General features: G+C 41.0%; 1 protein-coding gene across 1 annotated transcript; it reads right to left on the reverse strand.

Annotated features, from left to right (window-relative positions):
- Positions 1-1753: 1753 nt before the first annotated feature.
- Positions 1754-25487, reverse strand: ppih (peptidylprolyl isomerase H (cyclophilin H)). The gene is made up of 9 exons (XM_056273999.1): positions 25340-25487; positions 13970-14034; positions 13745-13768; positions 9537-9581; positions 6753-6795; positions 5708-5800; positions 5341-5428; positions 5185-5225; positions 1754-2259 (listed from the first exon to the last, which is right to left on the reverse strand). The coding sequence occupies exons 1-9, from the start codon at positions 25403-25405 to the stop codon at positions 2191-2193; spliced, it is 534 nt and encodes a 177-aa protein (XP_056129974.1). The 5' UTR covers positions 25406-25487; the 3' UTR covers positions 1754-2190.

The raw sequence follows: 25487 nt of genomic DNA on the forward strand, positions 1-25487 counted from the left end.
TATAATCATATTCCTATGGTGAACCTGGAGTAGAATTTATCGATAGATAATCACTGATTTAAAGGGTCGGGATATTAAGGCCTCCCCATTTTATGTACTTAGCATAATCAAAGGATTACGCTTTATTATTAGGATTTTGTTGTCAATGTTGTAGTAGTTCAAAACAGTTCCAGAAAACTTTGACATTCTTGGAAGAGGGGATTTTAAGTCCTTGTAAAATCCTGCATCTGTTAACAAACAAGACTGATAGACAACACTACTATCTACATGGAAAGTGAACCCCAATCAACGAACACGCATTAAACATGCACAGCTTTTGACAGTGAATTATACACCGAGCATTATATTTGAATGTATCACAATAAGGTTTACAGAAAGAATGTTTCTATATATCTCTTATGTTGTTTCTCTAAAAGTTGCTCTGAATTACAACGGGAAGAAGAAACCCAAACAGCAACATAAAACCCTCATAGCACACTATTAGCCACTCTCCCTCTAATTGCCCTCCACTCTGTCGTTAAATGCAGTCATCACCCTTGGCTTCACCAAGCAAGCCAGTGAATTCTGAGAGCCCACTTCCAGCAGCATAGGGCAGACAGACCCAGACTTAGAGCGAGACAATCCCACCGACACCCACCCATTGTTATGTTAATGCCTCCACTGGCAGTGTTTAGGAGCGCTGGTAGATGTGTGAGCAGCCCGCTGATAATGGTCGAGGCCCGTTCTCCCACACAAAGATGGGCTTTAGCATTGACCCCAGAAAGCCTCCCCATGAAGCGAGCGCCACCCAAAAAAAAAAAAAACGCTTCCTGCCTCCATAAGAGGACAGAGCCTCCATCTGAAAGGATTCTTTTGTGCCAAGGGGACGGGGTCCAAGGCAAGAGAGGGAGATGTAGAGTGGGGGGAGGGGATCTGGTGGGTTAGATTTGTATGTGGAGCTGGGATAAGAGGTAGCCATAAGTTCAGCAGAGGAACGCTTGGCACTGGATAGCGTGCCTTGAAGCAGGACTCCTGTTCCTCGTGCTATAGGTGTTCTTTTAGAGATGATCAATCTCCACACCATACATAAAAGTCTAACAATATTTCTCTATAGAGCTCCACTGGGTTAACTGTAATTGTGCAAGTAAAGGATTGTGAGAGCAGCGTCCCCATAATTTCTCATGGTTTACTTACTGCATAAACTTCCCAGCGGAGGTAGGTTAAGTAGGGTATTGAGAAACCAAAACACCCACTACAGGCTTGTTCACCAAGCAAAAGTTCCAAAATGTTCTCACAGCATCATAAATGAAGTTGGAATCAGAGCTTAATCTCTTAGCAAAGATATGCAACTTTCTTTTTTCAAATAAATTATTAATTGGATTGGGAAGACACTATGTTGTTATTGTGTCAGTGTAGTGTGATCTTGATTTAAGATTAATCATCCAGTTATATTTGGCAATATCAAGATGTTGGCTATAACTTGTAATCAAATACATTCCAGTCAAATACATTCCAGTGCTTGTATGGTGCGTGCTTGTATATACAAATGATGATGATACAAATAATGTATTACTGTTCAGTGTCTGATCCAACTTGTCAGTAATACAAAAGCAGCTCACTATTGGTGGTTCACAACATCTTAAAATACTCTTTAGCATAGTGCCATCTACAGATCCCAGTATCTTTAAATTTTTATTTTTTTTTTACCTTAAAACAAATTAAAACACGGAGATTTACAAAAAAATGTAAAACTATTTATTTATCATACATTTGGTACAGAGTGTTTTTAACTATGAATTGCAATTTCATAGCACAGTATAAAAATTTCATGAAATCTGCACCAAGTTCAAACATTAAGAGAAAGCCTCCAAAAATAAACCATGTTCAGTCTTCATTTGACAGAAAAGGAATCCAGCTGAGATTTTATCACGTGTAAATTATTAATCTTATTTGGGTTTTCGATGCACGTGCTATCCTGAAATGAGACAACTCAAATCTATTGACAATATTTTAACATCAATAGCAACCACAGGAGATGACACACTGGCCAAGTGTACATTACTCAGGGGTACATTTTGGAAGACTACATCTGCACAACCTTTGACATACAGAAGAGCCGGCTGAATGTTGGTGGAGGGATTCTGAGGAGGAATAAAACACTGGTTTATGTGTGAGGAGGCTAAGTAGCTTTTCTGTAGACGAGGGTCTGGATCACATCTCTCCACACTGAGAAACGAGAATGGGGAGCTTAGGTTTGTTGTTGGGTCCAGTAGGCACATTCTGTTGGGAGGTAAACAAATAGATTCCAGGTTACGCTTATAAAATTAAATGAGTCACAAATTACAAATGACAAAGATATGATCTAGAATAAAATTCAGTTAAACGGCAATGTTTCAAATTCAGTCAGGGTTGGATGTATGTCCAGAAATGTTTGGAATTATGGTTTAAGACTGAAAAATTCAGGTCTAAGGACATGATGTTATACTGCTGTAAAGCCCCTTGAGGCAAATTTATAATTTGTGATATTGAGCTATACAAATCAAATTGACTTGACATTCAGTTACAGCAAAACCAATTCAAAAGGTGGAACAAGCATGGCACATAAATTCTCAGAAATTCTGTTTTGACAATATGGATTGAAAAACGACTAGTGCAAGATTTCTTTAATATCTGCAAATGTCTCTGACTCTGCTATTCTTTAGCAGAGTCAGGAAATGGGAAGGCAACATCACTGCAGACCCATCACACCCTGGCCAGAACCTGTTCCAACTCCTCCCCTCTGACAGGCGCTACAGAGCACTGTACGCCAAAACAAACAGACACAAGAACAGCTTCTTTCCACAGGCCGTCACTCTGATGAACACTTAAAACAGCATAGCATCAGCAACAACCTCCGTGCAACACTTAATATCCACTATACCTACAAGTACTAAATTATATATCCTGTAGCTTAAACAGTTTTCACATATCATCATTGTCAAAAATAAATCTAACCACGCTGTATATACTGTATATTGTATACATGCATATTCTGTCATGTCCACCTACCTCATGTATATAAAGTAGCCTGTTAACATTTATTTCAGCATCTGTACTCTGCACCATTGCACTATTGTCTTCCTGTTACAATGTCAGTTTTGTTTTTTCTTTATAATATACTTTTGTATATACATACATACATACATACATACATACATACATACATACATACATACATACATACATACATACATACATACATACATACATACATACATACATACATACGCACACACACACACACACACACACACATACATACATACATACATACATACATACATACATACATACATACATACATACATACATCTATATCTGTACACAGTAGTTAAATACATATGTTTACCTTGGTGTCTTTGTTTTAACTGTATGCCTATTCTGTACAAGTATATGGAAAGCAATGGAGGAACTACAGTCAAATTCCTTGCATGTGTAAGCCTACACATACTTGGCCAAAAACTTATTCAGATTCTGAATAAAATTGGTTTCATAATCATAACAGAGGTTGTCCTTCATCATTTCAGGTAGAAGCTGCATCAAGCTGCTTTTTGCTTATTTTCCCAGAGTTTGACAGGCAGTTTTTTTGTCTGTCAAATCTTTGAAAGCACACATGTTCCACCCTCCCCCAGTTTAAATATATTGAAAATTTCTATCCCTGCATTGAATTGCAGTTTTTCCCTTCACCATCTTCCTGAAATTAGATTTTCTGACCAGTAGAGGGAAGAAACACCTTATTCCTATAGAAAGCAATTCATACTGTCTACTGTCTGAGGCAGGAAGGAGATGCACTTTGAACGGTAGAGTCCTGACGATTTGCAAGCAAACAAAAAATAAAAAACTTTACTGCTGGATTATTTAGACAATAGCGAATCCACGAATATCCAGATACAACTCGCCACTGCGACTGCTACTGTTGGTAACTAGTTTCCCAGAAAAAATGATACAACACACAGTACTGTTTACATCTTCACCACAGCAGACAAATGTAAGCAAGTATAAGGCAGACTATGGCAAGTCTGAAGAGGAGGAAAAGTTGTTGCGGTTAACAAGCAGATATTGCAGATCAAGCTCACAGTGGACCTTTACCAACAGAGAGTATAAAATCAACAGCTAATACCCAGGTTCACTCATGTTATTTTGTTTTGGGGTTGGTTTTTTTTTTTGTTTTCTTTGGTTCAGTGGTAGGGAAAATGTTGGCACCACAGTTCTGGCGAAATGAAATGGAGTCACCAAATCTCTGGAAAGTAAGAGTGGTCAAAAACCACCGAATTAGGGCATCTGGGTAGCGTAGTGGGCTCTTCCGCTAACTACCAACACGGGGATCGCCAGTTCGAATCACCGCGTTACCTCCGCCTTGGTCGGGCATCCCTACAGACACAATTGGCTATGTCTGCGGGTGGGAAAGCGGGCGTGGTTATGTGTCCTGGTCGCTGTACTAGCGCCTCCTCTGGTCGGTCGGGGCGGCTATTCGGGGGGGGTTAGTGTGATCCTCCCACGTGCTACGTCCCCCTGGCGAAACTCCTCACCCGTCAGGTGAAAAGAGGCGCCTAGCAACTCCACATGTATTGGAGAAGGCATGTGGTAGTCTGCAGCCCTCCTTGGCTTGGCAGAGGGGGTGGAGTGGTGACCGGGACAGCTTGAAAGAGTGGGGTAACTGACCGCATACAATTGGGGAGGAAAACGGGGGAAAATCAAAAAAAAACAAAAACCACTGCATTTACCAGCATCACTGTAGATACCAGTAAGTTATATACAAAAACCATGACCTTCAGGAATGTACCTTTAATATTCCCAAACAATGATAAAGTAACATTTGAAAATCTTTGCACAACAAGATGTATTGTTGCCCTTTGCACAGCCAGTATCTAGAATGATATTAAAACATTTGGACTTTTTTTCGTGTGTAGTTGTTTTTGTTTTTTTTGATAGTCAATTGAAACCTCATCAATCAGTTGAGACAGTTGTGGTTCTAGGTTATATGTACAAAAATAACCGATAGCCAAAAAAAAAAAAAAAATGCAACCTCAAAACTAAGGTAGGATATGACACAAATGTGGTGAAAGATAGTCCGCAACAGAAGATAAGGTCATTTTGTATGCAAAACATCATGTCGGCTCGTGATGCATCGCAAAACTAACACATATTAAAAATATAACTCCTCACCTCAATCTTTCTCATGACGAGCAAGCCATCAACCACTTTTCCTAAAACATTTTGATGAAGGCACTGATTAGTATCAGAGAAAATTCTGGTGCATAAATCAAAGTAGATATATCCTACGCAAGATGAAAACTGGGTACATAAATTTGTTATACTCACCAAAGACAACATGCTTTCCATCTAACCAATCACATTTTGTACAAGTGATGAAAAATTGACAGCCATTTGTTCCAGGACCACTATTTGCCTGAAGAATAATGTTTACAGGTTTCAGGTTAACATTTTTCGTAGGTGTCCAAATCAGAATAAAACTCATATTATAATGACGTATGGGTTGGATTTAAAATATTTGTTTGACAATTAAGGCTGGGTTCGTGGTTATGACATTTATCCTCCTTTATTTCAAACAATATGATATCAAGACAGCGGTAAAGAAGCATCTGTGGAGGGGAATCCACTTCTTCCACCTACTGAAAAGAAAATTGTTCCCTTTATTCTGTGAGGTGCCTCATGATCTTATACGCACCATAGACAGTAGACCGGGGGTAGAATGCTTCATTCTGAAGTTTTCATCTGCAAATGGACCTCTGTAGATGCTGCAAATGCCAGTACCATCACCCTGCACAGAAAGAAATATAGCAAGTCAAGCACTCATATAACAATGTAGTTTGCAAAGTGTGAGGGAAAGATTGACAACTCATGCTTGCTGTATGCAGCCAATAGTGGGCTGGATGAGATCTGGGTGAATTACATCATGCACAATTCATCCCAAGAGGGAAGGTAATAGCACTTGTAGTTTTGTACTTGTTTAAAAGATTTGTGGAAAGGTAAATGATATAGCGATAACCTTAATACAATACATAATAACGTATCTAAACACACACCCCCCTTTTTTTCTGCCCCAATTGTACTTTGGTCAATTACCCCACTCTTCCGAGCCGTTCCAGTCACTGCTCCACCCCCTCTGCTGATCCGGGGAGGGCTGCAGACTACCACGTCTCCCCGGATACATGTGGAGTTGCCAGCCGCTTCTTTTCACCTGACAGTGAGGATGGAGGATGTAGGGTGTGGGAGGATCACACTATTTCCCCTCAGTCCCCGCCCCCCCCGAATAGCCGCCCCAACTGACCAGAGGAGATGCTAGTGCAGCAACCAGGACACATACCCACATCTGGTTGCCCACCCGCAGACACGGCCAATTGTGTCTGTAGGCACGCCCGACCAAGCCGGAGGGAACATGGGGATTCGAACCGGCGATCCCCATGTTGGTAGGCAACGGAAGAGACCACTACGCTACCCAGACACCCTCTAAACACTTTTTTAAATCCTTTGTGAAAGTCTAATGTTTCCCATTGTGGCAATGACACAATTCATCTTTTTCATTGACATTCATCAATCAGGTTATATGGTATGTAACATGGATTTGAGATGTTTGAAAAGTTTCACGCTTTAGCTATGTTAGCATTATTCCTGGTAAGACACTGATATAGAAAGGGGCAGTAACAAAAAGAATTCTAAAAAGGAAATAGAGGTCACTATCCACTCTGTGGAAGAAAAGTGCATGTACTCACATTCACAAAGTCTCCACCCTGGATCATGAAGTCTTTGATCACCCTACCAACGTCCAACAAAACACAAATAAAACCAAGCCTTTTTAAGGTCATATGTGATTGCAGCTGAATATAATTTGTGTACAACAGGAAAACACACAGCTTCATCTGTCAAAGACATTCCAGCTGTAATAACTCTGTTTGTACGGGTAGCTGTGTTTTATGGGTTACCTTGTCAACTCTTATGGTTAAGAGGAAGCTAGTCAGCAATGTTCCTTGTTTTTCCATATTTTTTTCATTCAAGTATGTGCGTAATACTGAGGAAAACCTTTCAGTGGTAACAGTAGATTAAATTCTGCAATATCCCTGACGGCTTTCTTTATTATGATTCCTGTGTAATTTATCTGTCTTTGGGATATAATTGAAAGATTTGAGCAAACAATTGTCTTACTCCTTGATCAACCAACAAAAGTGATCACTGTGGATGAATGATCCATGGCGCTTTCACCATGAAAACCCATTCTTAAAATTGTACTTGACAAAGTATTGACGAAGACAAGCAGATAGAGGTTAGGTTAAGGCAATGATACCTTGTTCAGACCATACTTTAAAACAAGTTACTTTGTCTGCCAGTAAATATGTATATGCTAATACTACTACTACTACTACTTTCGACTGCTCCCGTTAGGGGTCACCACAGAGGATCATCCGTTTCCATTTCTTCCTGTCTTCTGCAGTTTCCTCTGTTCCACTAGCCACCTGCATGTCCTCTCTCACCACATCCATAAACCTCCACTTGGGCCTTCCTCTTTCCCTCTTCCCTGGCACCTCCATATTCAGCATCCTTCTCCCATTATACCCAGCATCTCTCCTCCACACATGTCCAAGCCATATCAATCTTGCCTCTCTTGCTTCGACTCCAAACCGTCCAACTTGAGCTGTCCCTCTAATATACTCGTCCCTAATCCTGTCATTCTTCATCACTCCCAATGAAAATCTTAGCATCTTCAACTCTGCCACTTCCAGCTCCACCTCCTGTCTTTTCGTCAGTGTCACTGTCTCCAAACTATATAACATAGCTGGTCTCACAACCATCTTGTAAACCTTCCCTTTAACTCTTGCTGGTACCCTTCTGTCACAAATCACGCCTGACACTCTTCTCCACCCACTCCACCCTGCCTGCACTCTCTTCTTCACCTCTCTTCTGCACAGCCCATTACTTTGGACAGTTGACCCCAAGTATTTAAACTCATACGCCTTCTTCACCTGTATGCCTTCCATCCTCACCATTCCTATGTCCTCCCTCTCATTCACACATAGGTATTCCTTCTTGCTCCTACTGACTTTCATTCCTCTTCTCTCCAGTGCATACCTCCACCTCTCCAGGCTCTCCTCAACCTGCTCCCTACTCTCACTACAGATCACAATGTCATTCACAAACGTCATAGTCCACGGAGACTCCTGCCTGATCTCATGTCAACCTGTCCATCACCATTGCAAACAAGAAAGGGCTCAGAGCCGATGCTTGATGTAATCTCACCTCCACCTTGAACCCATCTGTCATTCCAACCGCACACCTCACCACTGTCACACTTCCCTCATACATATCCTGCACCACTCCTACATATTTCTCTGCAACTCCCGACTTCCTCATACAATACCACACCTCCTGTCTTGGCACCCTGTCATATGCTTTCTCTAAATCTACAAAGACACAATGTAACTCCTTCTGGCCTTCTCTATACTTCTCAAAGCAAACATCGCATCTGTGGTGCTCTTTCATGGTATGAAACCATACTGCTGCTCGCTAATCGTCACTTCTTCTCTTACACTAGCTTCTATTACTCTTTCCCATATCTTCATGCTGTGGCTGATCAACTTAATACCTCTGTAGTCGCTACAGTTCTGCACATCACCCCTATTCTTGAAAATCGGTACCAGTATGCTTCTCCATTCCTCTGGCATCCTCTCGCTTTCCAAGATTGTGTTAAACAACCTAGTTAAAAACTCCACTGCCATCTCTCCTAAACACCTCCATGCCTCCACAGGTATGTCATCTGGACCAACTGCCTTTCCAGTTCCTCATCCTCTTCATAGCTGCTCTCACTTCCTCCTTGCTAATCCACTGCACTTCCTGAATGTGATTCTCTCTCACATTTTCTTCATTCATTCAAAGCACTCCTTCCACCTTCTCAACACACTCTCCTCACTTGTCAACATTTCCATCTCTATCCTTGATCACCCTTACCTGCTGCACATCATTGCCAGCTCAGTCCCTCTGTGTAGCTAATTGGTACAAGTCCTTTTCTCCGTCCTTAGTGTCTAACCTCTCATAAAACTCACCATACGTCTTTTCCTTTGCCACCTCTCTTCGCTTTATGCTGCAACTCCTTGTACTCCCGTCTACTCTCTGACTATCCCATTTCTTCTTTGCCAAATTCTTCCTCTGTATATACTTTGCTGTAGTTCCTCATTCCACCACAAAGTCTCTTTGTCTTCCTTCCTCTGTCCTGATGACACACCAAGCTGTCTCCCTCACTATTTCTGCAGTGCTTGTCTGCTGGTAAATATGTATATTAACAGCTCAATACTAAAAGCCTGAATACCAGCGGTGAGTGTTTCTGACGATTCACGGCTGACTGTTCCTGAAAACTATGTGTCCCAACAAAGTGAAATAAGCTAATACAAGTTTTTTTTTAAATGTATGAGTTCTGATTGAAATCAATTCACATCAACATGCTTTTCTCTAACATTTGAGCACAATGTAAAAGCTTGGTATACATTTCACTCTGCCATACAGCGTACCTGTGGAATGTGCAGGCTTTGTAACCAATGGGGACGCCATCTTTTCTGTTAAGAGAAGTTTGAGAAACAGAAGACAGGGGTAAGGATGAGCATATGGCAGCCGCATCTCTCCAGTTCCACTTTCCACAAGACATGCTGGTCTTTATTTTTGAAAACTAGTGTGGGTTGGCCACAACATGCCAGGGTGGTGGATTAACATTAGCCTAGCCCTGGTAAACCTCAGGATGAGACTGATTAAGTCTGTTAACACTAACAGCCACTTGGGCTGCTAATCAATCATTTTTTAGAGGTCCCATGTTATTCAATTTGTCTGCTAACACGGTGAAAGTGCCTGGTGACATTTGGGACTCAGTATCCAAGGTGGATTTCAGTTTCTTGGTCTTCTTGAACACTATTACTATAGCCTCTCTGGAAGCTAGAGCACAAGAAAGAGAGCCATTTTATTTGGTCATTGTAGGTTACAATGAAATTGAAATGTGTTCTCTGCATTTAAACCATCATATTGTTTAGGAGCAGTGGGCAGCTGCAGCGCCTGGGGACCAACCCCGGTTCTTCTTTCCATTGCCTTGCTCAGGGGCACAGGCAATAGTATCAACCCCAACATGCATGTCTTTTTGATGGTGGGAGGAAACTGCAGCACCCGGAAGAAACTCACATAGACAAGGGGAGAACATGCAAACTCCACAGAGAGGACCTGGGACAGCCTGGGGTTCAAACTCAGGACCTTCTTGCTGTGAGGCAACAGTGCTAACCACTGGGCCACCATGCCGCCCCAAAGCTAGCCAGTTATCTCTAATTGGTTTACACTAAACCTGCAATAAAGCCCTTGTCGCTATGTGTTGAGTTGGGGAGTGCAGATTCACTCAAAATGACAGTAAGTCCATGAAGCTAAAAAGCTAGCTATTACAAAGAACTAAAGTATTCCCACATAAATTTCAGTTTAGTAACCATATTAATTGGTACACAATACCAGGTTTTTGTCAGTCTGACTTGTAACTGTCTCACGTGAATACAATTTCAAGTGTGGCAGTGCTAAAATTGCGGCAAACTGACACCGATTGGTTGTGATGCTTATATATATTAAAATACACATCCAATCTGAAGGAATATGTTGTGCCCTCAAACTCATGAATAATAATTCACAAAAACCTTAAAACAGCAGATTTTTTTACTTGACGTAAGGGAGATGGTTACCTCCAAGTGGTTCAAAGATTTTCAAGAATGTACAGTAAGTATCACCACGTCAGTTACATTTGTTAAAAAATGACTGGTATATATGGCTGTTTTGTGGGTTACTCTCCATAAAGTTCAAGTCCTTCTGCACTCTCTGTGCTCAACAGTGCCAGTAGTGGCTAAATGAGAGTCACTTTGCTTCTCTTTAAAAGTCCTTTGCTAATTCCAAGCAATGTCCAACCATGCACGGCTTTGAACCACTGAGTGATTTTATATATCATGAATGGTTCCCCTCCTGATGCCAGTATTAGGGATTTTACAGAATATTCGACAATTCGACTAGTTGACTATCAAAATGACTAGTTGCCACTGTGCATCGTTCATCTGTAGTTTTAGCAGTGTAGCAATTGAGCAGCGGCAATGCATCTACAGCAGATACGCAGCTGGGGGCGCTATGGTTCCAATATGGATTTTTTTTAACACTCATTTTCTACAATATGTCCATCCATTATCCAAACCACTTATCCTGCTCTCTGGGTTGCAGGGATGCTGGAGCCTATCCCAGCAGTCATTGGGCGGCAGGCCACCAGGCCATCACAGGGCAACAGACCCTGAGCTGGATAAGTGGTTTGGATAATGGATGGATGGATGGATGGACATTTTCTACAATATGCCATGTTTAAATAAGCAGACTTTAAGGTGTTTAGAGAAGGAAATACTTCCGCTACCCCTGTGTTTTGGTTTAATGAGTGACCGTGACTTTAGTGATGGCAGCTGTTGAAAAAACGAACAGAACATGTAGTGTCCTCCTAAAAGCCTTTAATTTTATTTCAATTTTTTTTAAATACACACTCATCTGTGTTTAATATCTACACTAACTACGCAAGTTAAACTGTGCTCAGCAAGACTCATTCACCTCTCATAACATTTCCAGTGCAGCTGTATTTTATAGTTATCCTTAAATCGGAATGTGACCCATAATCAATCATTTTACCTCTGACGTTATGTTAAAATGCCTCATTTTCCTAATTTCCCCCACATTAAAAGTAACTTCAAGAAATGTGAATGTTTCTTGTGGCGACACCGTTTAATTTACATAATGTAGGGCAAAAAGGACCAGACGAATATATACTGTATTGAATATTCAATTTAAGATAATTTAAGGCTTTTAGGCTTTTCAACAGCTGCCATCACGACAACCACGGACATACTCGGCTGGAAGTCACCAGATTTTAATACGATCACTAGTTCAACCGAAACACCTACAAGAGAGCAGTCATGTTGTTACTACAGTCAAATTCTCCAACTCAGACAGACTGCTGGGGGTTTCGCCAATCAGATTGCTGCTCATTTGTAAACAGCCTCTCAGAGCCAATCGAGGACTCTGCTATTTCAGGTTGGTCCCAAATACAACCAGTAAAAACCCTTTATTTGTTGTATTTGAGACCTGAATTGGTTGTTGTTATGATATACCTCCAGCGATTAATCGAATACTCGGTTACTTTTGGGGAGTAGTTGATGACTACTAAAATGCAGCTGCCCTAGCCAGTATATTCACATACCTCAAGGAACAGGAACACTTTGTCATTTCACCTCATGTACTTGTGCACATGAAGTGAAATGAAATGCCGTTTTCCCCAGCCCACAGCAGTGCAACATACAGACAAACACACATTCAATAATTACAAGAACACACATATTCAAACTAACAACATATATCCCATTAATAAATCAATAAATAAATAAAAAATCTAGGAGTGTATTGTTTATATCTTGGATAAAATTCAAAAATGTGAACCCGGACTGACTAGTTTATTTTAAGACTGATTTTTCCGCACTACTTCCTGGTGGGTACATCATAGTGCAGCTCCACGCCGTGACATACTGCAAAATAGCAGGTTAGAGTCATTAATTATTTACGATTATTAAAAAGTTATTTAGGGCGGCACGGTGGTGCAGTGGTTAGCGTGGTCACTTTACATCAAGAAGGTCCTGGGTTCGAGCCCCGGGGTAGTCCAACCTTGGGGGGGGGGGGTCATCCCGGGTCATCCTCTGTGTGGAGTTTGCATGTTCTCCCCGTGTCTGCATGGGTTTCCTCCGGAGGCTCCGGTTTCCTCCCACAGTCCAACGACATGCAGGTCAGGTGAATTGACCATACTAAATTGCCCCTAGATATGAATGTGTGTGTGTGTGTATGTCGGCCATGTGTGATGGCCTGGCGGCCTGTCCAGGGTGTCTCCCTGCCTGCTGCCCAATGACTGCTGGGATAGGCTCCAGCATCCCCGCGACCCTGAGCAGGATAAGTGGTTCGGATAATGGACGGCAAAAGTTACTTAAATAAGTCCCCCATTCTGTGAGGTGACATAAACAGCATAGTGTTGCACCAATACATATTCTAGTGAGTTCTATTAAACCTTTTCAGATTAGTCACCTTCCAGTTCGTTTCTTTAACCCAATTTATGTGGCAGAAAAGGCTAGCATGTTGATTTACTGGCTTAACTTTTTCAAATCCAATAGAGACAGGCACTTTTAATTTAATCACATCTTCTGTGTAACATCCCTCTGAATGTTTGTAACTTCACTGGTTTGTTTCACTTGGATTACAAAGGGAAGAAAAGTATTCCCTCAGTCTAAATGGTGTGAAAGTATGTAACAGTATGTGAGGTGGGACAGCACTGAAAATGTCTGCGCTCAACAAAATCCTTATCCAAAAGCTTTGAAAATGGACATTTTATCAAATCAAACTTTGCACTGTTTCATTTGGTTCCAAGTCAATAGCCCAAGAGAGTAGGCGAAACCATTTCCCTTGATGAGCAGATTTTAACAAATTTGGACTGGTCTCTTCATCACTGCTATGGCCTTCATCCGCTTGAGAAAATTTGAATAATTTGAGAAACACAAGATGGAAAATTATGTTTGAAACCTCAGCTGACCAGCCAAGCAACTGCATTTCTTGAAGGGAGTGAGAACCTTTACTCATCTGACGCTCTACCCTACCACATAAACCACAGGACCACCGTGTTTGACTTGCTTACCTGAATTCTCCAGTGCAAAACTGCCTGTAAGATATGAACATAACATCTTTAACAGTATCCAAAACTCAGAGACAGTGTAGTACACATACACATCAACAAAAAAGCCTGCAAAGTTATCTGATAATATCGATGAGTAATCATGGACATATTTCTAAATCAGAACAGTAGGTAACTGTGAACTCGTTGTGATTGTTTTACAATGTACAGGTGTCAGCACCAACCTACCGGAAATTCTCTGCCGTCTTTGGGACCACATCGGCAAACAGTTCAATCTTCATTCGTCCAACATCCTGTAAAACAATTGGCCACAATTTGTCTCAACAGCTGACCACACACCAACATAAACAGCCTCAATGAATACAGATGCTGTCGGTGATAGGCAGTACATTTTGGTCCTCTGGCAAACAGGGCGAAGCATTCAAACGAGTACAGGTTATTTGCCCTGCTAAACCAGGGCAATAAAACTCTGTTAAGTGTAACCTGTATTTGCCAGTTAATATAAATTTCAAGTAGATTCAAGTAGACTTTCCTTTTCAGTTGGACCCTACAAGACAGCTTGTCCTCTTTTTTAGCAATATATCAACACTAGCAAAGACTTGTGTACAAGAGGTTTCCCAGATTTTTATGCAGCACATTACTGGACCTGAAACCCTCTGTGTGCTTTTGTATCCCAGCTCCTGCTTGTCTATTCTATGTAATGGGTGTGTGGGTTTAGCAGCCTGGGTGTCTGCCTACACAGGCCTCCAACAAGCCACCGGAGCACAGAACCGGAGGACAGTAGAGAAGACTGACACGTACACATCCCGGGCTGTTACAACACTGTGTGTGTGTGTGTGTGTGTGTGTGTGTGTGTGTGTGTGTGTGTGTGTGTGTGTGTGTGTGTGTGTGTGTGTGTGTGTGTAAGCAACTCGCCAGTATGAAAAGAGTGGTTTGTCCCAAAGACATCACCCCCTCACCCACCCCCACAGTCCCCGTTGACGACACAGTGAAAACTGACAGTCATTGGTCCTGTTGCTCTTGTTATATAGGCCATACATTCATAGTGACTTGGTTTCCAAATGTTAAAATACAGAACTTCACTGTCGCAGTAAGGAACACAACCACAGGTGCATCGCACTGTCCAAGCAGTTTTATCAGTCCGTTCGAGGCTCTCTCTCTATCTGGAGTGGAAAATTTACGTCAAGCTACCAGACTATGTCTAACAACAGGTAAGTTTAAGGTATAAGTCTGGTAAAAAATATAAAGTTAAGATAATAATTTGAAGTTATCTAATTATTTTCCCTATCTGATAATATTCAGTCAACAGGCGTGCTCATCTATTATGCTTACATCTGAATTCTGCAGAACTCAATTGTTTTTAACCTTTTGGTGTGTGTGTGTGTGTGTGTGTGTGTGTGTGTGTGTGTGTGTGTGTGTGTGTGTGTGTGTGTGTGTGTGTGTGTGTGTGTGTGTGATGTTTAACCACAGTGTTACATGTAAGGGATCAATTTAAAGTGCTAAGAACTGGAAACAGAAAGAAAAAGAAGATTAGTACCTTAAAAAGTATCTGACACACTGTTTTGCACTGTTTCAGTTCAGAGGTTTAAACTGTATTTATGGACCGTTACTTTATATTTCAAAAGGGCCATATCTACGAATCTGGCTTTGTCTCCTCTTCCAAAGCTGTACGACCTGAGATCTGGACCAGAAATCCTTTCACGATGCACAATAACAACTAAAGAAATAACAAAACCACACCCGTAACAGCTTATGTTGTAGGGCAGATTAGAAATCATTTGAGTAGTGATATTTTCTTCAAGTGTAGGACAAAGAAAAACAACAACAGTGTGAGAACAATCCAATAATTATAAAATCATACTCAGATCAAAATAAGCTAAACAAGTAAAAAAAGTGGCACTGCAAGATGAAGACGAGATTTGCTACCCGACAGAGGAGAAACAATGATAGCAGAAAAATAATAAGATAGAAGGCAACGTACAAAAGCAGGTTCATGAAAACAAAATTCAAGGAGTGATTTAAAGGATGACATGGTTCACATTAGCCACAGCTCAACCATGTAATTTATATTCCATCAGCAACTGATTTTTTTTCCTTTTCTGAATGATTATTTCCTTACTATTTTCTTTAATGTGGGATCCTGACATGAAAATATTTGACATTAGAAAAATGTCATTATTTTCAAATACACCAAGTTCAATCATACTGCATTATAAGTATTTTTTATGGTTAATTTGGGAATAACTAAAACTGCTTTCTGTACTTTGCACTCGTAAAGCTACATTATGAGAAACATTTTGTCTCTGTAAGCAAGAGTTAATCTCCAATGGTTTCTTCGTTGAGTCTACACCAGTTTTACAGATCAGCAAGTACAATGTAAAGCTGTCAAAGCGATGTTTTATTGTCTTTACTGAGGAACATGACTGCATCTGGAAGTGATCTTTGGCTGCAAAAATTCAATTCTGCCGACATATCGGATTGAGTCTCCTGGGTTTTCAAAGTGTGATTTCAGTGTCAGAATAGAGTCAAACAAACCCACAACCTTGTTAAGATGGACTGTGTTAGGGCATCCGGGTGGCGTGGCAGTCTATTCCGTTGCCTACCAACACAGGGATGGCCGGATCGAATCCCCGTGTTACCTCCAGCTGGGTTAGGCGTCCCAAAGCCGGATGTGGGTATGTGTCCTGGTCGCTGCACTGGCCAGTCGGGGCGCCTGTTCGGGGGGAGGGGGAAATCAAGGGATCCTCCCACATGCTACGTCCCCCTGGTGAAACTCCTCACTGTCAGGTGAAAAGAAGCGGCTGGCGACTCCACATGTATCGGAGGAAGCATGTGGTAGTCTGCAGTCCTCCCCGGATCGGCAGAGGGGGTGGAGCAGCAACCGGGACGGCTCGGAAGAGTGGGATAATTGGCCAAGTACAATTGGGGAGAAAAAGGAGGAAACATAAAAACAGTGGCTGCAGAGACCAAAAGGAAGCCACCGATATAGCAAACGTAATCACTGTGGGACATTAAGAGCAACACCTTTGTTGATGTTTTTCAAACAGATCTTTCACAAAGAATTCTTGGGCTAACTGCAATACAACCTTTGTGGTCTACAGACTTGAGGGTGACTGTGGATGCTTTTATGCTGGCAGACACAAAAGAACAGTGGTGGAACATATAAATACCATATGTACTAGGAACCCGGCCTACCCCATGGCCGTCCGATAGCAGCAGGCAGGACTTGCTACCCCCTTGTCTTTGAAAATGATGGCCATAGAGGTGATCCCCACATCGACAAGTGGGGACCAACTCAGATCTCTCCTTCAACGAGAGACGTTCTGGATTAGCACCTTGAATGCCACATCCTTCCCAGGACTAAATGAAGAATTTGATTTTTCTCCCTTCTCAAAAATTCAACAATTTAATGCCATAAACAGTTGTGCTATTGTGTGCAATTGTTCCATTTTTAATGTGTACTTGGTGACTCTCTTTTCTTGGTGATTATGGTTTGCGTTGATCGATTTGTCATTATGAGAGTCTACTTATTTTTTGTCTTTCTATTTGTGTCACATGTATGTCACATGGCCTGTTGGTAGGCTACCCCTATCCTTTACCTGTGGGTGTTAATTATTCCCTGTTTCTCTTCCTGTTAGTTACACCATTTTGTGCCCTGAAGAAGGCCAATATGGCAGCAATGTGTAGGCCCACTTGTTTTTTAACTTTTTTTGTTATGCTCCATTAATTTCCCTTCAAAACCACGTGCCTTTGTTTCTTTTCTTTTTGATCATATATATCCACACCCTCTACAAAGGAGCACCTATTTGAAGATCCAAGCACTCCTACCACATTTTTTCTTACGCAACCCACTGTTTGCTCTCACGGAAGGAAGGTAGGGCTATAATGGTTACACCTACGAGAGCCAGTTCTACCTGCCGCTGTCAGTCACACACCTCAAATCTTTGACCGGTAAGCCTCCACCAGAGATTTAGAGGCTGTTGTTTGGGGAGCTGGAAAAGACTCAAGAATTGATGTACCAACTCGTAGGAAAACCTCGAGCATTCCAACAGGTAGGAGGTATATTAGTATTGCATAATGTGTAGTCAATTCCATTTTATTGGTCATGCTATCGAGAGCAAATATGTAATGACATGTGACATGTTAAGAACCTTCAGAAGACTGATCAGGATAAGGAAAATTTTCAGCTACAATCTTTTTTTCTAATTACATTGCTGGTAAGGTGTAGTGTAAGGTGTATTGTAGTTTTAAAGCACATTTGAACCAAATGGATGCATTTCAAATGTTAAGTGCATTAATTTTCACACTTCATTCTCACTTTTTTCTAGGTCTCCAGTTGTTTTGGGGTATTACAAAAGCCTTCACACAAAGAAAAAAAAACTGATTCACATAAATGAAAATGGTTATGCCTACACTAGTCAACAACTATTGTAGGTCTACACAATACCGAGTTGAGCAGAGTGCAGGCTATGCCAAAAAGTGAGGACACGTTAAAGACTGAATTAATTTTTTTCAGTTGCCAAGTATTGCTGCAAACTTTTAGAATTCTCCTGAAAGGTGATGCAGGCCACAGAAAAATAACTCAAACTCATATTTATCAAATTTGCGCTTCAAAAAAGATGAAAGTTCTCACACTCACACTGTGAAATTTAAATACATATTCCACCTGCACTTGAGGGTGTAACATTTAGATTGACATCTCTTGATGTTAATGTCTAAAGAGCACTTTGCATTGTCTTAAACATGCACTTGCCTTTGCAAATGCAGCCTTAACTCACATTAAATTGCCTATTGAATCACTGAGGTTGACATGCATGCACTCAACTTCACTCTCATGCACAGCTCAACAGTGTTCCTAATCAATACCAAGAAAACATCAGTATATTAACACCATGTACACTGTATTTTGTAAATGTGTATATATAGAAGGTTTGATGCATCTGATCTTGGGTGAAGAGGTTGAAAAAACACCAAAAAGATTCTGTCTTCCTTGTCAGTCTGTTCAGGATGACCAACATCAGCTCAGTGAACAACAGCTTGTATTTCTGTTCTCCGCATGTGTGGCTTTGCATGAACAGATTAACCCTCTTGATAAAAGTATTGTTAAACTTCAACATTTGCAAATTCAGTGTTGCAGCATTACAAAGGGCGAACACCAAGTGTGCAGTAAGGGTTAACAATCCCAGAAGTACCTGGTTCTACACAAAGCCCCCCCAAATGCCTGGGGAAATTCTTCCCCGGGCGCTGTACAGGAGCTGCCCACTGCTCCTAGCTACACAGCTAGGATGGGTTAAATGCAGAGGAAGAATCTCCCCACGGGGCTCAATAAAGCAATAAAAATAAAATAAATAATGAAAGAATAGTTTCATTTTCTGGTTATTCGAAATACTCCATAACTGCAGTGTTTTCAATAAAGTATTATACATGTGTTTTGAATTTCTAACCATTTTCATTGCTTTTAACAGCATTTCCTGAAGTGTGTTGATACTGGACCAAGTATAGCTGGTGCTATGGCCCTGATGTCGCCTGGACTGCCAGGATGCCTGTACGAGCCCATGGTTAGAATGATGGCCATTATAAAGCAATGGGAGGGGAAGACCAACTCTTACATCAACAACACCAGGCATTACCTATTCCTCACGCTTTTCAAGATGACCTTGGATGCAACCGTCCTGTGCATGTGCATCTGCTGGCGCAGACTGCATACTTCCTTTCTAAGCATGTGTGGCCTGTCCATCATTGTGGCTGATATGGTGATGGTGGTGTCCATGGGGGCTGAGTGGTTTCTCGGGCCCGTACAGTCGCCCGTGTCAGTCTGCTCCCTCCTGGCGCACAGCTCGGCAGCTTTTGCAGCTCTGCCACTGCCCATGATGGGCCTGGGGCTACTCGACCATATGACCAGAGATAATTGCATTGGAAGCCAGAGTGCCTTCTGCAGGTGCCTAAGAAACATGGTCTTTGCCTTGCTGGTGTGGGTGCTGGCCATTGTTTACTCCTTGAGATCTGTTACAGCTGACATGATGGAAATACAGTATATGAACAGGGAGAGGGCTCTAGTTTGTGAAGTTCAAGAGTCAATGCTGACATCATATGTTGTTATGGGTCTTTTCATAGCGGTCGTTTCTGCACTGTTGCCCTATGGCATATGGCTTCCCCAGTGGTTCAGAGAGGTCAACAGGCTGTTCGAAAATAGGGACAAACCTCACGGGAACCAGAAGGGCGACTTCTTTTTCAGCTCCAACGTGTATGTAGACACAAATAATGGTGACAACATTCTGGCAAAACCTGTACAGCAGAGACCGTCTCTGTGGCTCAGCTTAACACTGGGCTTTGGCTCAACATGGATGCCCTACCTGAGTATATCTGTCACTTATCTTATCCTGGGTTTTGCAATGCCTGCCTACATTACTGTCAACCTTCCATGGTTGGAGTGCATGAACAGTTTACTGGTGGGTATAGAGTTCTGGATAAGGAGTGACAGGGAAGGGCCATGCAGTCACTTCCCAGATGATGACTTTTGCTCATGGCACATTTACTGGCAGTTGAGTAAAGGGACATATTCTTCTCAGCAGAAATTACCTACCACCATCTGAAACCCACTAGAGGGGAAAAGAAACACTTGTACATACGCGAGTCAACTCGACAGAAATCTTAACAGCTCTATCTGATCTTAGGTGTGCTAATAGATCTGGTCCTCCTGCATGCCTGTATGGTACTTCCCATGGTGCCCAGTCCAGCCAACACAATGGGATAGGAGAAGGGAACTCTGATTTCAAATCCACCTGCTGCCTTGTGGGTTGATGCCTCTTTAGGCAAAGGCTAGGAGAAGGAAACACTCTGACAACAAAACTACGTGCTGCCTTGTAGGTTGATGCCTGTTTAAGCAAAGGCTAGGAGAAGGTAACTCTGAATTCAAATCCCCGGGCACAGTCTACCCAGCTGTCAGTACCCGGAAAGGGTAAACCATTCCCCGGGTGCTGCACAGTGGCTGCCCACTGCTCCTAGCTACACAGCTAGGATGGGTTAAACGCAGAAAGTGAATTTGCTTGTATGTATGTACAAATGACAAGTAAAGTGTATTCTATTCTATTCTAATATTTGCCAGCACCTGGCCAGATAAACCTGTCTTGTTTGCCCTTTTAAAGATGAAGCCAGCAAATTGATATAATTTAAATTGGAATAGTGAATTCTAGATAGGGTAAAGTATTCTCAATCAAAACAAGGAACATACAACACACTTACTGATAACTTTAAAGAGATATTTTTTGTTGTGTTAGATACTTAACGTGTCAGGAAAGCCCAGTAAAATCTAGATATGGGGAACACACAAGCATCTGTCTCCACCCTTTAGCAAATGTCAAGGTGCCCTTGGGCAAGGGACTTACTGCCAACATGTTCACAAAGCATTAAGGTATGAGAAGGTGTGCAAAGAAGTTTGTTACTGAGAAAGAGCATGTTTTGAACAAATAATTACTTACTCTAGGTTCACGTTTCCTATCCTTCAATTACAAAAGGGATTCTTGACTGTGGGGAAATACCAGAATCCTGAAAGTTTGAGATTAACTACCTGCTCTACAGAGGCCTCCTTTGATATTATACATGTTAGGTTTTTGTATACTCTTTGCATGAAAAACAATACCTAGTTATACTGTGTTTACAAAGAAAATGTGTTAAGTTTCAAATTGTCTTTCACACGCTAAAGTGTGTATAAAATGACATCTCTCTGTGCTACTTTCTCATGCAGTCTATTCTCTTATAGAGGAACTGAACAATTCCTTCATGTAGTTTATTGTTGACAACTATAAAATAAGCTATATTGGGATGATTAAATCATATTTTATCATATGATTCCAATATTATTCAATCATCCCAACGGTTTAAAATTACCACCCACAATGGATAAGATGTCTATTTGTGATGACAATTTGGTCAGTTTAAGCCCTGAGTGGTCTTTGTACTGTATGACTCCAAATGAGTTTAGAAATGGTTATTTTCAAATATTTTACATGAATTATTTATAAATGTACTTATCCTATAATTATTCCAAGAAAAGAATGTTAAGTGACCTCCAATGTATTTTCAAATAAAGTTTTGCATTCACAACTGTTTATTGCAAAACTTGATCTATTCCTATCAAAAAGGCAGTCTTTCTTACAGCTTATTACCCCGGCAGAGGTCATATTCTGACATCATCTATCTCAAAAATGGATGGATGGATTCTCAAATAATTTTGTGGCAGGTGGGCCTTGGACAGAGGAACAACTGATTACATTTCTGATGAAATTCTGTAGACTAAGATATTTAACTTTTTTGGCAAGTAGCCAAATCATTCTTTTCCCCACGGAAAAGAATGATAGAATATTTGGAATTTCCTAGCATCAGAGGGCTGATCAAGTCACAATTCAATTCATAATCTCAATTTAAAACCACTTTAAAAACCTTGCAAACACTTTCAGCTAACCCACACATTTTCTCTAGGAAATTGACTTTCTGGTTGTTATTTCCATCAAGGAGGTTTATGTTTTCCCCTCATCCGTCAGTCAGATGTCTCAAAATAGTTTTAGTTTTTACAAAATTTTCTCGAGATGTTCTCTCTGAGAAGCCAAAGACTATTAGGTATTGGAAGTGATTCACTTCCTTTTAAGCTGTACAACTAATCATTCTGTACCGGTGCTTATGAAAAAAAGTCCATCCATCCATTATCCAAACCACTTATCCTGCTCTCAGGGTCACGGGGATGCTGGAGCCTATCCCAGCAGTATTTGGGCGGCAGGTGGAGAGACACCCTGGACAGGCTGCTAGGCCATTACACAGGTTGGACATACACAAACACACACACATATTCATACCTAGGGGCAATTTAGTATGGTCGATTCACCTGACCTACATGTCTTTGGACTGTGGGAGGAAACCAGAGCACCCAGAGGAAACCCACGCAAACACCAGGAGAACATGCAAACTCCACACAGAGGACGACCCGCGATGACGCCCAAGGTTGGACTACCCCGGGGCTCAAACCCAGAACCTTCTTGCTGTGAGGTGACCGTGCTAACCACTGCACCACCATAAAAGACAAAATTCAGTAAGAAAACTGAGGGACTAGGCTAAACTAGATTTCTTTGTTTAAAAAAAGGGATCCATAAATTAGAGACAGATTTCTGCCATAAGGCTATAATTGTTTTCTTACTTATGCGAGTATCGATGATGTCTTAAATCCATATTTCAGGCAAATCATTTCCAAAGCCAATAATATGATTAACTAAAGGATAAAGCAATTAATTATGGGTGCAGAATGTTATTTGAGGGAGTACTTGGTGGGGGTTTGTGCTCACTAAGCTTGTTGTCAAGATAACAAAGGGAATCCACAGAGTCGGCTACAGCTGGTGGTGAAATCTTAAAAGGAGAATAAGGTTGAAGAATAAGAAGTAGGATCGGGTTCCCCTGACCTCATCAAGGCTTTAGATGAAAACAATAGATCACCGACTTGTTCTTTTAAGGACTTCCATTTCATATACTATTCATCAGTCAGAATAGAATAATTGCTTGGATTGTAGATAATTACACTATTTTTGCTAATCTATTTGGCACAAATATCAATTAAGCACTATATTGGTCTAAAATCATGGCTGAAATACCTTCAGGTGAAACTGTAAAGACAGCTGTCATCTATGTCTGTAAAAATAGGTCCACCACCTTCAGAAAGGTGACTTGACCATACACTGGCACTCTGAAACAAGTCCATTTTATTCTCCATTTGAGGGAACCCAATTAGAAGTTTAAAATATTTCGAGACTTGAATCTATTCTGTTTCTGCTAGTGATGGACCAGGTGCAAGAACAATGTTATCCTAGTTTTAAAAACTATTTCTAAAGACTTGTATAGCTATGCCTGAACAATTCCAAATCCAGGTTGTCCTCATCATCAAAAAATAACCTTCAAGCTTTCAAATAAACGGTATTTTAAAGAAAGCATTTGCTGTAAAATTATAAAAATTAATCTCATTAAACAAAGGTTTTCAATTTGCCATGTCAAAGACTGCAATCCACTTAATTACAGAAATGTAGCAGTGGTCACAGCTTTGTGTTGGAAGGAATACTATTATCAGGCAAGTAAATATTTACCAATTCACTTACAGGTCTGCCATGTACGACCAATGCAAGGCTTTTCCATCAAAAGCATATTAATTGAAAATAACTAGGGGGCCCAATGCCCCACAACCACTCTTATTCCATATTAATCAACCAACAGCAAAAAAAACATGTTCACATTCTTCATTGGAACCTGTTATTGCTCAATCTCCTTCAGTTACAAAGTCAAGCTATGTTATGTGACACATGCTGCTACGCTAGCGAATTGGCTGAAAAAAAAGAAAATAAATGACATCAGTGCAAAGTAAAGAGATGGTATTATTGTCAATAAATACCACCCAGGCAACTATCTACACCAGCAATTTTCCTTAGAGATGGTACCAGTCTGTGAAAACCAAGAAGACCAAATGCTTCCAACAGCCTAATCCCAAAATATGTCCCTTTATTTAAGCAACCCTCACAAGATTCCGTGCTTACACCCCCAGCAATCTCCAGATTCCTGAGCATCCTGTAACATTAGCTATATTTGTTGTTTTATTACTACCCAAGGAGTTCTTGCACATGTGCCAGTTTTATTACAATATTTGAACGACACTGTCTAATTTCAGACCTTCCACACTGTGAAAAGTTTCAGCAATAGGACTGTAGGTTCATGTAGACCAAATTACAGAAAACAGCTACGTGGACTATATATGTGTTGTGTGATTTGTACGTCCATGGTGGGTGGTGCTCTTCAGATGGTACCGTCCTGTTGTACCACGTATCAGTAGGCAATACAAACATAATGTCAGCCTCTGTACATCATCACTATGTCCAATTCTAGGATAAAATTCAGAATCATGTTTATTGGCCATGTAGGTTTGCACATACATGGAACTTGACTCCGGTTTCATGGCTTTCTCAGTGTACTTAACATAGAATAACAGCACTACAATACAACAATCTTCAACAACACAAGGATTGAGTTATACGGGCAAAATAAGAGGTGATGAAGTGCAATGGTGCAGAGAATACATCAGAGATGCTGAAATAGATGTTAGCAGGTTACTTACATATATGCCTGAGGTAGATGACATGACAGAGCGTACCAGTAATGTACAGTACAGTATAAACAAAATGGTTGGATTATCTGAGAGTGTTAAGCGTTCATTTCAATGACAGACCGCGGAAAACTGTTTTTTTTTCATGAAGCAATTAAATGTTTGAGAGAGAACAGAGAGACGGAGAGAGGATATCTGACAAAGCGAGAATATGGTCAATTATGCTAGCGTTAGCTGAAAGCTGCGAGCATCACTTGGATTTCACAATGTCTGCTTGTCCCCAAGCGTTCATTTGAATGACAGCCCGCGGAAAACTTTTTTTTTTCATGAAGCAATTAAATGTTTGAAGGAGAACAGAGAGAGAGAGAGAGAATATCTTACAAAGTGAGAATATGCTAAATTATGCTAACGTTAGCTGAAAGCTGCGAGCATCACTTAGATTTCACAATGTCTGCTTGTCCCCAACTCACCTGTCCTCCAATGGTGATGTCGAAGAAAACAATTGGGTTGTTGGGATTTGATGGTTGGACGTTCATTGTCAACTTTACTGCGTGACTACAAAGAAATTACTTTTGTGTGCACAGACAATCATACGAACCGCATGTGAATTGACGTAGA

Source organism: Lampris incognitus, chromosome 2 (assembly GCF_029633865.1).
Source record: "Lampris incognitus isolate fLamInc1 chromosome 2, fLamInc1.hap2, whole genome shotgun sequence".
Taxonomy (NCBI): domain Eukaryota; kingdom Metazoa; phylum Chordata; class Actinopteri; order Lampriformes; family Lampridae; genus Lampris; species Lampris incognitus.